Source organism: Lissotriton vulgaris, chromosome 11, assembly GCF_964263255.1.
Source record: "Lissotriton vulgaris chromosome 11, aLisVul1.2, whole genome shotgun sequence".
Taxonomy (NCBI): domain Eukaryota; kingdom Metazoa; phylum Chordata; class Amphibia; order Caudata; family Salamandridae; genus Lissotriton; species Lissotriton vulgaris.
This window is the reverse complement of record NC_141699.1, coordinates 1,111,927,934-1,111,940,627: the sequence shown is the minus strand read 5'-3', so window position 1 is coordinate 1,111,940,627 and position 12,694 is coordinate 1,111,927,934. Positions and strand designations below refer to the sequence as shown.

At 51.7% G+C, this 12,694-nt stretch overlaps 1 protein-coding gene across 1 annotated transcript in view; it reads right to left on the bottom strand.

The window, feature by feature from the left end:
• Nucleotides 1-594: 594 nt before the first annotated feature.
• LOC147684264 (putative cation-transporting ATPase 13A4) overlaps nucleotides 595-12,694 on the bottom strand; it is a 164,019-nt gene continuing 151,919 nt past the window's right edge. Inside the window, exons 29-31 of the mRNA XM_086944658.1 lie at nucleotides 7,953-8,033; nucleotides 2,423-3,276; nucleotides 595-2,019 (exon numbers count right to left, since the gene is read on the bottom strand). Coding sequence (XP_086800784.1) covers nucleotides 3,019-3,276; nucleotides 7,953-8,033 — 339 coding nt within the window. The 3' untranslated portion in view covers nucleotides 595-2,019; nucleotides 2,423-3,018. The remainder of the gene's footprint in view (nucleotides 2,020-2,422; nucleotides 3,277-7,952; nucleotides 8,034-12,694) is intronic.

Sequence of the window (12,694 nt, the reverse complement as noted above, 5' to 3'; positions counted from 1 at the left end):
AACGGTGTGACACAGATCCAGTGGGAAGAGAATGGTGCGACGCAGATCCCGTGGGAAAAGAACGGTGTGATGCAGATCCCGTGGGAAGAGAACAGTGTGACACAGATCCAGTGGGAAGAGAATGGTGCGACACAGATCCCGTGGGAAGAGAACGGTGTGATGCAGATCTCATGGGAAGAGAACGGTGTGACGCAGATCCCATGGGAAGAGAATGGTGTGACGCAGATCCCGTGGGAAGAGAACGGTGTGACGCAGATCCCATGGGAAGAGACCTGTGTGACGCAGATCCCGTGGGAAGAGAACAGTGTGACGCAGATCCCGTGGGAAGAGAACGGTGTGACGCAGATCCTGTGGGAAGAGAACGGTGTGGCGCAGATCCAGTGGCAAGAGAACAGTGTAAGGCAGATCCCGTGGGAAGAGAATGGTGTGGGTGCTGGACAGTGTAGAGCACTGGGTAAAGAAGGTCAAGTTAATGCAGGAGAGTTTAAACAGAGAGAAACTTCCAGCAGTTCCACTACAGTAGGTCATCGTGGTGTCTACAGCTACTAATGCGTGGCCACAGTACTAGTTTGGTCAACTAAAGAAGGCTGTATCAACATGCCCATCACAACTTTATTGTAGCGACAAAACACAACGAGTGCTTGACCAAGGAGACAAAATGTAGGACCCCCACAGCATTGAGACACTTTACCACTTGATTTTACGCAAGCACCATTATGGTAGTCGACTGGTCAATGAAGATAATTTCATGTTTGCACCATTGCGGAAGTCCACTGGTCAATGAAATCCCACCAGTCCCAGGGTTATGCTTCTTAATGGACTAGTGACGGCACTGGCCCTTTCACATGAGTATTCAATCATTTCACCTGAGATATTACGTTATTGTCAGGACCAGGGCCACTGCCTTCATCTCCCCACCGTAGCCTGGTTAGTCGCACAAATCCAGTCAATGTGTGTTTAGACATTTTTTAATTATCTTCAGATGATGGTGGCCGGTCTGACAAAATGAGAAATTCATAAAACAGAAGCACCAGCTTGCAGAGCTCAGGCCATCAATCACTGGTGAAATACAAACAGGAAACTGTTTCTGTGAAGCAAAGTTCTCCCTTCTCAGTGGATTCAAAAATCACAGAAACAGAACTCAATATACCAGATGATGACTTGTGCCCAAGATTCACAGATGACACAGTGTTGAACATATCCCTGGGTTAGTAAAAATCCTGTTAACGTCTAGAGACAGAGGAGTTTTACCTAACTCAGATTAAAGATAAATAATAATAAAACATTATGTAAAATTCTGATTCAAATTGAATATTAAAATTATTCCTTCAATCCTACTTTAAAAACTCTTGGTTTCATCTATGAGCCCACTGTAATGTACAAGAATAAAATAGTAAATCTTATTTACAATACATGTGCAGGGCAAACTATATTCTGTCTGTGCAAAGGTCTGTATTGCTGCATCGCATTTGTTGTTTACTCCTTCAACAGTCATCAAAACAAAAAAGTGTCCACCATGTAGCTTGTGTTACAATGCAGGCAGCACACTCTTACACTGTGGGTTTGTAGTTAGGTGGCGGTTCCAACCTTGGGCTTTGGTTGTTGGGTGGTGGTTTCAGCCACAGGCTTTGGTTGTTGGGTGGTGGTTCCAGCCTCTGGCTTTTGTTGCTGGTTGCAGCCTGGGCTTTTGGTTGTTGGTTCCAGTCTGGGCTTTGGTTGTTGGTTGGTGGTTCCAGCCTTGGGCTTTGGTTGCTGGGTGGTGGTTTTAGCCTTGGGCTTTGGTTGTTGGTTGGTGGTTCCAGCCTTTGGCTTTGGTTGCTGGGTGGTGGTTTCAGCCTTGGGCTTTGGTTGTTGGGTGGTGGTTCCAGCCTTGAGCTTTGGTTGTTGGGTGGTGGTTCCAGCCTTGGGCTTTGGTTGTTGGGTGGTGGTGGTTCCAGCCTTAGGCTTTGGTTGCTGGGTGGAGGATTCAGCCTTGGGCTTTGGTTGCTGGGTGGTGGTTCCAGCCTTGGGCTTTGGTTGCTGGGTGGTGGTTTCAGCCTTGGGCTTTGGTTGTTGGGTGGTGGATTCAGCCTTGGGCTTTGGTTGTTGGATGGTGGTTCCAGCCTTGGGCTTTTGTTGCTGGTTTCAGCCTGGGCTTTGGTTGCTGGGTGGTGGTTCCAGGCTTGGGCTTTTGTTGCTGGTTCCAGCCTGAGCTTTGGTTGCTGGGTGGTGGTTCCAGCCTCGGGCTTTTGTTGCTGGTTCCAGACTGGGCTTTGGTTGCTGGGTGGTGGTTTCAGCCTTGGGCTTTGGTTGTTGGGTGGTGGATACAGCCTTGAGCTTTGGTTGTTGGGTGGTTCCAGCCTTGGGCTTTGGTTGTTGGGTGGTGGTTCCAGCCTTAGGCTTTGGTTGCTGGGTGGAGGATTCAGCCTTGGGCTTTGGTTGCTGGGTGGTGGTTCCAGCCTTGGGCTTTGATTGCTGGGTGGTGGTTTCAGCCTTGGGCTATGGTTGTTGGGTGGTGGATTCAGCCTTGGGCTTTGGTTGTTGGATGGTGGTTTCAGCCTTGGTCTTTTGTTGCTGGTTCCAGCTTGGGCTTTGGTTGCTGGGTGGTGGTTCCAGGCTTGGGCTTTTGTTGCTGGTTCCAGCCTGGGCTTTGGTTGCTGGGTGGTGGTTCCAGCCTCGGGCTTTTGTTGCTGGTTCCAACCTGGGCTTTGGTTGCTGGGTGGTGGTTCCAGCCTCGGGCTTTTGTTGCTGGTTCCAGCCTGGGCTTTGGTTGCTGGGTGGTGGTTTCAGCTTTGGGCTTTGGTTGCTGGGTGGTGGATTCAGCCTTGGGCTTTGGTTGCTGGGTGGTGGTTCCAGTCTCAGGCTTTGGTTGTTGGTTGGTGGTGGTTCCAGCCTCAGGCTTTGGTTTTTAGGTGTTGGTGGTGATGGTTCCAGCCTCAGGCTTTAGGTGGTGGTTCCAGCCTCAGGCTTTGGTTGTTGGGTGGTGGTGGTGGTGGTTCCAGCCTCAGGTTTTGGTTGTTTGGTGGTGGTGGTGATTGTTCAAGCCTCAGGCTTTGGTTGTTGGTTCCACCCTCGGGCTTTGGTTGTCTCGTCGTTGTCAAAGACAGGGTTGCTGTGGAATTCCATGTTGCAGTTGACGTCCTTGCTGCTGGGGTCTGCATACTCTACTGTCTTCACCGGGGGCCACTCAGGATCGGCTTCCAAGGAAATGCGCATCTTTTTGTAGTTACTGCCTGGCTTCACCCTGAAAACCCTTTTCAGCCACTGCCAGAGTTTCCGGTTGTCAAGGATCACATCCTGCAAAGAGGACACATTGTGATATGGTAGATAGAGCGTCTCTTGTTGAAACTCTTTAGTGGTCTCAGCTCTAATGATCTGAACGCAGGAAGCAGCTTAAGGCAATTACAACATAGATTTGTGATGCTGTAGCTGTCCAGAAAATAATGACCATATGAACACTAAAACAAGACTGGTCTCAAAATGGACCCTTCACCACTACCCCCTGCAGGACACCCAGATCCATACAATGTCCCTGTGACTCTCCTCTGCTCTCCACCACATTCTCACCTAGGGATCTATTCAGATATCCCAGCTGTGGGCGGGGACTGGACTTGGTGGAAAATGGAACAAGTCTCATCCACCCCCTCTCTGTTCTTCACCCTCATCTAAACTGTGAGTAAACAGGATGTACAGAAAATGGTTCTAAACTTTCTTCCCAATTTAAGGATTCGGTTGTCTTACCGTTGTCACCTGCAACATCTTCAAGCCTGCTGTCTTGTGCAGAATCAAAACACTCTACCCTGACAGCCTGGGAGAAAAATCGCATCAAATCAGGAGCACTTCTAATTTAACTGCTGGTAGTGGTCCCCCATTTGTTGGCACACTATCAGATCACAGACTTGTGATAACTATTTGCCACACTGTATGGACATTGGTTGAAGCAGAGTGAAGGGCGACCCTCAAGGTAGCCTATGAGATGCAGGTAAGAGAAGCCTGGGGTAGGAAAGACCATCTGTAGATCAGGGAAATGATCATTTGTGAACCATCTGCAGTGGGTGTCAGAGAATAGGAAGTGGGCAGTAGGTGTCAGAGTGTATGATATGGCAGTGGTTGTTAGAGGGAAGAAGATGAGCTGTGGGTGTCAGAGGATAGGAGGTAGGTAGTGAGTGACAACCACTGCCCACCTCCTATCCTGACCGAGGATGGGAAGTGTGCAGCGGTGGTCAGAGGATGGGAGGTGGGCAGCGGTTGTCAGAGGATGGGAGGTGGGCAGCGGGGGTCATCAGAGGATAGGAGGGGCAGCGGTTGTCACAGGATAGGAAGTGGGCAGTAGGTGTCGGAGGGTAGGGTTTGGGCAGTGGTTGTTAGAGAGAAGGAGATGGGCAGTGGACGTCAGAGGGTTGGAGGTGGGAAGTGGGTGTCACAAAATTGGAAGTCGGCAGTGGTTGACAACCTCTTCCCACCGCATATCCTCAGACAAGCACTGCCCACCTTCTATCCTCTGACAACAACTTCCCACATCCTATCGTCAGACATAGGGGAGGAGCTGGGCAGTGGTTCTCAGAGGACAGGAGGTGAGCAGTGGATGTCAGAGGGTGGGAGCCGAAGGTGGGTGTCAGAAGGTGGGAGGTGGGCAGTGGGTGCCAGAGGATAGGAGGTGGGAAGTGGTTGTCAGAGTATAGGAGGTGGGCAGTGGGTTTCAGAGGGTGGAAGGTGGGCAGTGGTTGTCTGAGGATATGAGGTGGGAAGTGGTTGTCAGAGCATAGGAGGTGGGCAGTGGTTGTCTGAGGATAGGAGGTGGGCTGTGTATGTAATAGGATAGGAGTTGAGCAGCGGTTGGTAGTCTTAGGGTGTTAGGTGGACAGTTGTGAGAGTATAGGAAGTGGGAAGTGGGTGTCTGAGGGTAAAGAGGTGGGTAGTGGTTCTAAGAGGATAGGAGGTTGGCAGTGGTAGTCAGAGGTGCAGGATGTGGGCCATGGTTTTAGAGGGGTAGGATGTTGATAGTGGTTGTCAGAGAATTGGAGGTGGGCAGTGGGTGTCAGGGGATAGGAGGTGGGCAGTAGGTTTCAGAGGGTGGAAGGTGGGCAGTGGTTGTCTGAGGATACGAGGTGGGAAGTGGTTGTCAGAGCATAGGAGGTGTGCAGTGGTTGTCTGAGGATAGGAGGTGGGCTGTGGTTGCCTTAGGGTGTGAGTTAGGCAGTTATCAGAGGATAGGAAGTGGACAGTGATTGTCAGAGGATAGGAAGTTGACAGTGGTTGTCAGAGGGTTGGAGGTGGGCAGTGGGTGTCGGGGGATGGGGCATGGGCAGTGGTTGTCAGAGGATAGGAGGTGGACAGTGGTTGTCAGAGGATAGGAGGTGGCCCGTGCATGTAATAGGATAGGAGTTGGGCAGCAGTTGTCAGAGGGTAGGAGGTGGGCAGTGGGTGTCAGAGGATAGGAGGTGGGCGGTGGTAGTGTTAGGGTGGGAGGTGGACAGTTGTGAGAGTGTGGGAAGTGGTTGTCTGAGGGTAAAGAGGTGGGTAGTGGTTCTCAGAGGATTGGAGGTCGGCAGTGGTAGTCAGAGGAGCAGGATGTGGGCAGTGGTTGTCAGAGGATTGGAGGTGGGCAGTGGGTGTCAGGGGATAGGAGGTGGGCAGTGGGTGTCAGAGGATGGGAAGTGGTTATCAGAGGCCAGGAGGTGGGCAGTGGTTGTCAGAGGACAGGAGTGGGTGGTTATTGTCAGAGGGTAAGAGGTGGGCAGTCGTTGTCAAAGGATAGGAGGTGGGTAGTGGTTGTCAGAGTATGGGAAGTGGTTGTCAGAGGGTGGGACCTGGACAGTAGTTGTCAGAGGGTGGGAGGTGGGCAGTGGTTGATTTGTAAAACATGGAGCTCAGGGGCAAAGGACATCCTGAGGTACCAGATGCAGGCACAGGGGGCACACAAGTGGTGTATTCATCTTCAACTACTATTTGTAGGATGGTTCTCATGCAAACATGTACTGGTGTTGTGGGGGGTGAAAATAGTTTATCAGGTGATATGTGTCACCTCCACAAAACCTTGTAGGCAAATTCCTAAGAAGTATCAGAGTGCCAAGAGGGAAAATGCAAGCAAGCCATTTCACTCTCCTTCAGGACACTAAATTACAACTTCGCCAACCAAGACCAAGGCACCAACCGTACATCTCCCTCTAGCAACGCCACCCAGCCGACCCTCCTCACCTGGACCCTGTCACCACAGAAGACACCATAAAGCCTATGAAGAGCAGCCACTCCAGAGCACCCACTGGCCCCTGCCCACTGCATATCTTACGCATGGCTGCCTCTGCCATCACACCAGAACTATAACAGACGATCAACTGCACTCTCGAAACTGGCACGTTCTCTGATGAACGGAAACATGTGGAAGTCAAACCCCTCCTCAAGAAGCCCTCCGCAAGAACTAGAGGCCCATTTCTCTCCTCCCTTTCGAGGCCAAAGTAACAAAGAAAATCGTCAACACCCAGCTAGTGCACTTCATAGAAACCAACAAGATCCTTCACTCATCCCAATCTGGATTTTGCAGCAACCACAACACCTAGACCTCCCTACTAGCCGCCACGGACGACATGCGCACCCTCCTCGATCAAGGCCACACTGCAGCCCTCATCCTACTAGAACTCTCAGCAGCCTGCAATACCATCTTCCACTGCACACTAGGCTGCAGACTCCACAACGCCGGCATACAGGGAACCGCCTTAGACTGGATCTGCTCCTTCCACTCCGGCAGAACACAAAGAATAAGACTCCTGCCCTTCCTCTCCGAACCCACTGAGATCACATGTGGAGTACTCCAAGGATCCTCCCTAAGCCCTACACTCTTCAATATTTACATGGCCCCCCTTACAACCATCGTCACAAAATATGGACTCAGTATAGTGTCCTACACTGACAAAACCCATCTCATCCTCTCCCTCACAAAGGAACCCAACATCACCAGGCTCAGTTTCCAAGAAGAAATGAAGGACATCATATCCTGGATGAGCCGCAGCTAACTGAAGCTCAACTCAGAGAAAACTGGAGTCCTCATCTTCAGATCCACCCATACTGCATGGGCTGACACCTGGTGACCCCGCGCCCTCAGAAGCCTTCCCACCCCCACAGACCATGCCTGCAACCTTGGCATCATACTCGACTCCACACTCACCATGAAACGACAGATCAACGCCATATCCTCCACATGCTTCAACACCCTCTGCATACTCCGCAAAACCATCAAATGGATCCCCCTGAGTCCAGGAAGACCTTTACCCATGCACTCATCATCAGTAGGCTAGACTATGAAAATGCTCTCTACGCCAGAATCAACAAATCTCTCCTTCACAAACTCCAGACCGTCCAGAACGCTGCAGCCAGAATCGTACACAGCATCCGATGACACAACCACATCACCTCTGAGACCTCCACTGGTTCCCCGTTGAAAAGAATAACCTTCAAGCTGCTCACACTTGTCTACAAAGCCCCCCACAATGCCGGACCCCAATACCTCAATGAAAGAATCTCCTTCCATGCCTCCAAGAGAAACGTCCGCTCTGCAGAACTAGCCCTTGTTGAAATCCCCCGCATCCACAGAGCCAGAATGTGGGGTAGCAGACCCTTCTCCTACATCGCGGCCAAGACCGGAACAAACTTCCCCTTAGCATCCGACAAAGCCCTACACTGCAAGCTTTCTGAAAAGACCTCAAGACCTGGCTTTGCTGATGACCCCGGAGCTGCCCGAACTCCCCCCAGCGCCTTGAGACACTTAGAGGTGAGTAGTGCGCTCTACAAAACCCCGATTGACTGATTGATTGATCCTTCCAGAAAGGCCTCACCAGGGGTAAGTCTGGAACCAAAACTATTAATCTACCCAGTTACTCAAAATGAATCATTCACTTTTATGGAATATATTTCTGATTTAATTCCTTATGCTATGAGCTCTTTGTTGTTAGTCTTTAATTTGCTGATAATATTCTTACCTCCACAAAAGACAGCACGACAAAGCAGACGACCAGCAGGACGAAGATGTGCACCCGCCACAGCACCGGGAGACAGACGAGCTGGGGAGGCAGAGGGGAAGCACACATTACATGGGTAGGATGCAAGCATTAACATATATGTTCATTAATTCATTCATTGCTAGTGAAGGGATATTCAGCACCAAGCAAAGTGCACGTGAAATAAGCAACACACAGAAGGAATATAGAACCAAGTCCTGTGCACACGTATATGGGTGAAGGTTTTAGTGTAAAAAACAAACTTCAAAGAACTTTTCTTGCAGAAATTATGAAGGTCGACATCAGGAATATCTTAACAGGGATTTTTATATCAATCCAGATTAATACAGAAACAAAAGACCAGCCGACACATGTTTCGTCACAACGTGGTACAATTGTGAAGAGTGAAGATTGCACTGCTGCTGCCTGTACTGTGCTTGCTGCTGCCTGTACTGTGCTTGCTGCTGCCTGCACTGTGCTTGCTGCTGCCTGCTCTGTGCTTGCTGCGGCCTGTACTGTGCTTGCTGCGGCCTGTACTGTGCTTGCTGCGGCCTGCTCTGTGCTTGCTGCGGCCTGCTCTGTGCTTGCTGCTGCCTGCACTGTGCTTGCTGCGGCCTGCACTGTGCTTGCTGCGGCCTGCTCTGTGCTTGCTGCGGCCTGTACTGTGCTTGCTGCGGCCTGTACTGTGCTTGCTGCGGCCTGCTCTGTGCTTGCTGCGGCCTGTACTGTGCTTGCTGCGGCCTGTACTGCGCTTGCTGCGGCCTGTACTGTGCTTGCTGCGGCCTGCTCTGTGCTTGCTGCGGCCTGTACTGTGCTTGCTGCGGCCTGTACTGTGCTTGCTGCGGCCTGTACTGTGCTTGCTGCGGCCTGTACTGTGCTTGCTGCGGCCTGTACTGTGCTTGCTGCTGCCTGTACTGTGCTTGCTGCGGCCTGTACTGTGCTTGCTTGACTTGCATCAGAGTGAAGCTTGCACGTTGCTGCCTACACTGTGCTGTGCTTACTTTGCCTAGAGAGGGAAGCTTGCCCCACTGCTTCCTTTACTGTAGTTTGTCAGTCTCAGTGGGAGGTTGTGTTGTTGCGGTTACCTTCTTACTTGGTTTGGTTTGTGTACGGCTTTCTTTCTGCCTCCCAGTGATTACACACTGCACCTTGCGCTGCTCTTCCCATAGTGATCCTGATATATTGATGCGCGTAGAGGAAGAACAGCGCAGCGGGCGCATCCTGTCCCGGCATTCTGCAGCACACATAGAAAGAGGACAACTCCTCGAAGGATTGTTTTGGTGCCGGAAGGTGCCCCTTGGTTGTTGTGCAGGAAGGGGCCCCTTGGTTGTTGTGCCGGAAGGTGCCCCTTGGTTGTTGTGCAGGAAGGTGCCCCTTGGTTGTTGTGCAGGAAGGGGCCCCTTGGTTGTTGTGCAGGAAGGTGCCCCTAGGTTGTTGTGCAGGAAGGGGCCCCTTGGTTGTTGTGCAGGAAGGGGCCCCTTGCTTGTTGTGCAGAAAGGTGCCCCTTGGTTGTTGTGCAGGAAGGAGCCCCTTGGTTGTTGTGCAGGAAGGTGCCCCTTGGTTGTTGAGCAGGAAGGAGCCCCTTGGTTGTTGAGCAGGAAGGAGCCCCTTGGTTGTTGTGCAGGAAGGGGCCCCTTGGTTGTTGTGCAGGAAGGTGCCCCTTGGTTGTTGAGCAGGAAGGAGCCCCTTGGTTGTTGTGCAGGAAGGGGCCCCTTGGTTGTTGTGCAGGAAGGGGCCCCTTGGTTGTTGTGCAGGAAGGTGCCCCTAGGTTGTTGTGCAGGAAAGGGCCCCTTGGTTGTTGTGCAGGAAGGTGCCCCAAGGTTGTTGTGCAGGAAGGGGCCCCTTGGTTGTTGTGCAGGAAGGGGCCCCTTGCTTGTTGTGCAGAAAGGTGCCCCTTGGTTGTTGTGCAGGAAGGAGCCCCTTGGTTGTTGTGCAGGAAGGTGTCCCTTCCTGCACAAAAACAATCCTGCCTACAATGCAGGCGCCCCTGTACCCTGACACAAGGGAGCCTGCTTTGGAACCAGGCTGCAAAAAGTGCACCAGAGCAAGGAAAGGACAGGACTGGGCCTTATGATGTTAAATACAGTGCACTCCTACCCTGAACGTGTGGTAAATGTGCCCCTATAGGCAGCAGTTTGTCTCTTTGCCGGTGTCTGTGTGTCTATGTTTGTGCTCGTGTCTCTGTGCCTGTGCTTGTATTTCTGTGTCTGTGGGTGTATCTCTTTGTGTCTGTGTCCTTGTGGTGATGTCTATGTGCCTGTGTCTCTGTGCCTGTGTATTTACAATGTGTGTTTACTGGGGCACTTCAGGAAAACTCGGTGAGTATTTTCTGCGTCATGACGTAAGGTGACCAATATGTGCAGGACTGAGGCCCTAAAACCTGCAGTGTCCATCGTAGACACAGACAGTGTAGGCTTTACTGGGGCATTGTGGGAACGGGTCATGTGGTGGGAGGCATGATACATGTAGATGTTTCTTCTGAAGCCTCCTGAAGAAAGAAGTGGAGCCCGAGCCCTCCCTAAAGACCCCCCAGAAGCTTATAATAAACTTCCTCTGCAGCTACCAATGCATGGTGGCTTCATGAGAGAGTGGGTGTGGTCACTGCCCTACCCTCTCCCTCTGCAGCTACCAATGCATGGTGGCTTCATGTAAGAGTGGGCGTGGTCACTGCCCCACCCTCTCCCAATGCATGGTGGCTTCCTGTGAGAGTGGGCGTGGTCACTGCCCCACCCTCTCCCTCTGCAGCTACACATGCACCGTGGCTTCAAGTAAGAGTGTGCGTGGTCAAAGCCCCACCCTCTTTGGCTCATTTTCTTCTCGGCCTATCACAGTGGCTAGGGGACATGTCCATTAACCAATCCGTTACCACCAGGCCCGCCTCAATCCAACGGAGGATAAGGTGCCTCAGGGTGCTAGATGCAATCCTTCTTCAGCCCTAGGTGTATTATTTAAAAAACACACAAAACCCTTTCAAACTACTGAATAAAACGTATTTAAGGTGAAAGGTTAATTTTTCATTAATTTGGAAGACATAACCATCAATCAATCAATAAATCAGTGATCTTATAAAGTGAGACTACTCCATGAGAGGGTCTCAAGGCACTGAGTGGGGGGTGGGGTGGATCTGCAGTTTAGTCGAAGAGCCAGGCCTTGAGGCTCCTCATTTGCGGCATTGATGGTGATTGCCTGAGGGGCAGAGGCAGGGATTTCCAGGTCTTCGCAGCGAGGTAGGAGTAGGATCTTCTTCCGGCTTTGGTCCTGCGGATCCGTGGGACGGTGGCCAGGGCCACCTGGGCAGAGCAGAGATGTCTTGTGGGAGTGTAGAAGGAGAAGCGGTGGTGAGGTATGCACGTCCTGAGTTGTGGAGAGCTTTGCAGGCATGGGTGAGAAGCTTGAAGGGGATTCTTTTGTTGACAGGTAGCCAGTGAAGATCCCTCAGGTGGCCGGTGATGTGGTTGTGGCATGGAATGTTCAGGATGATTCTGACGGAGGTGTTCTGAACGGTCTGGAGTGGTTTATTTGAGTTTTTGGGTGGTGCCAGCATCGAGTTCATTGCTGTAGGCGAGTCTGCTGCTGATGAGCGCATGAGCGCATGGGTGACCATTGTCCTGCACTCAGCAGGAATCCACTTCAAGATCTTTCGAAGGCGGCAGAGCTAGTGGAAGCAGGAGGACAAAACGGCGTTGATTTGGCGGTTCCTTGGGAGCCAGGAGTCCAGGATGACGTAGAGGTTTTGTGAGTGCTTTGTGGGTGTGGGGGGGAATCAGAGTGCTTTGGGCCACCAAGAGCCATCCCAGGCACAGGGAGGGTGAGCCCAGGATGAGGACTTCGGTCTTGTCGGAGTTAAGCTTGAGGCAGCTGTCCTTCATCCAGGTGGCGTCTGCCTTTATCCCGTTGTGGAAGTTGCTCTTGGCAGCTGCGGGTTCATCTGTGAGAGGGAGAGAATCAGCTGGTTGTAATCAGCGTAGGATACAGTGTTGATCCATGTCTTCTGACAAGGTCTGTGAGCGGGGCCATGCAGATGTTGAAGAGGGTTGGGCTCAGGGAAGAACCCTGAGGCACTTCGCAGCTGATCTCTGTAGGTTCTCAGTTGAACGGTGAAAGTCTGACTCTCTGCGTTCAGCCGGTGAGGAAGGAACGGATCCATTCTAGGGCTTTGTCATGGATGCCGGCGTCATGGAGGCTTGCCCAGAGGGTGTGGTGAGAGACAGTGTCTAAGGCAGCTGAGAGGTCCAAGAGGATGAGTGCTCCATTCGTGCCTCAATTGAGGAAGGTAAGGTTGTCGTCTGTAGCGGCGAGGAGAGTGGTCTATGTGTTGTGGTTGTTCCTGAAGTCCAATTCAGAGAGGTCCAGTATGTTGTTTATTTCAATAAACTCAGAAACTTGAGCGTTGATGGCTGTCTCAATGACTTTGGCTAGGAAGGGGAGCAGAGAGATAGGTCTATAGTTCTTGAGGTCCGTTGGGTCAGAAGGTTTTGTCAGCAGTGGGTTGATCTCTGCATGCTTCCAGTCATCCGGGAAGGTTGCAGACTCAATGGAGCAGTTGATTGTGCGGTAGAGTTCAGGTGCAATGCAGGTGCTGGCTCTGTTGAAGATGTGGTTATGGCACGGATCCCAGGGGGCTCCAGAGAGGATGCTCTTCATGATCCTGAAGGTGTTGTCACAGGTAAGGGTAGTCCAGTTGGTCAAGGTCTGCTGGGAGCTGGAGCCATTGGGTGTGGTGG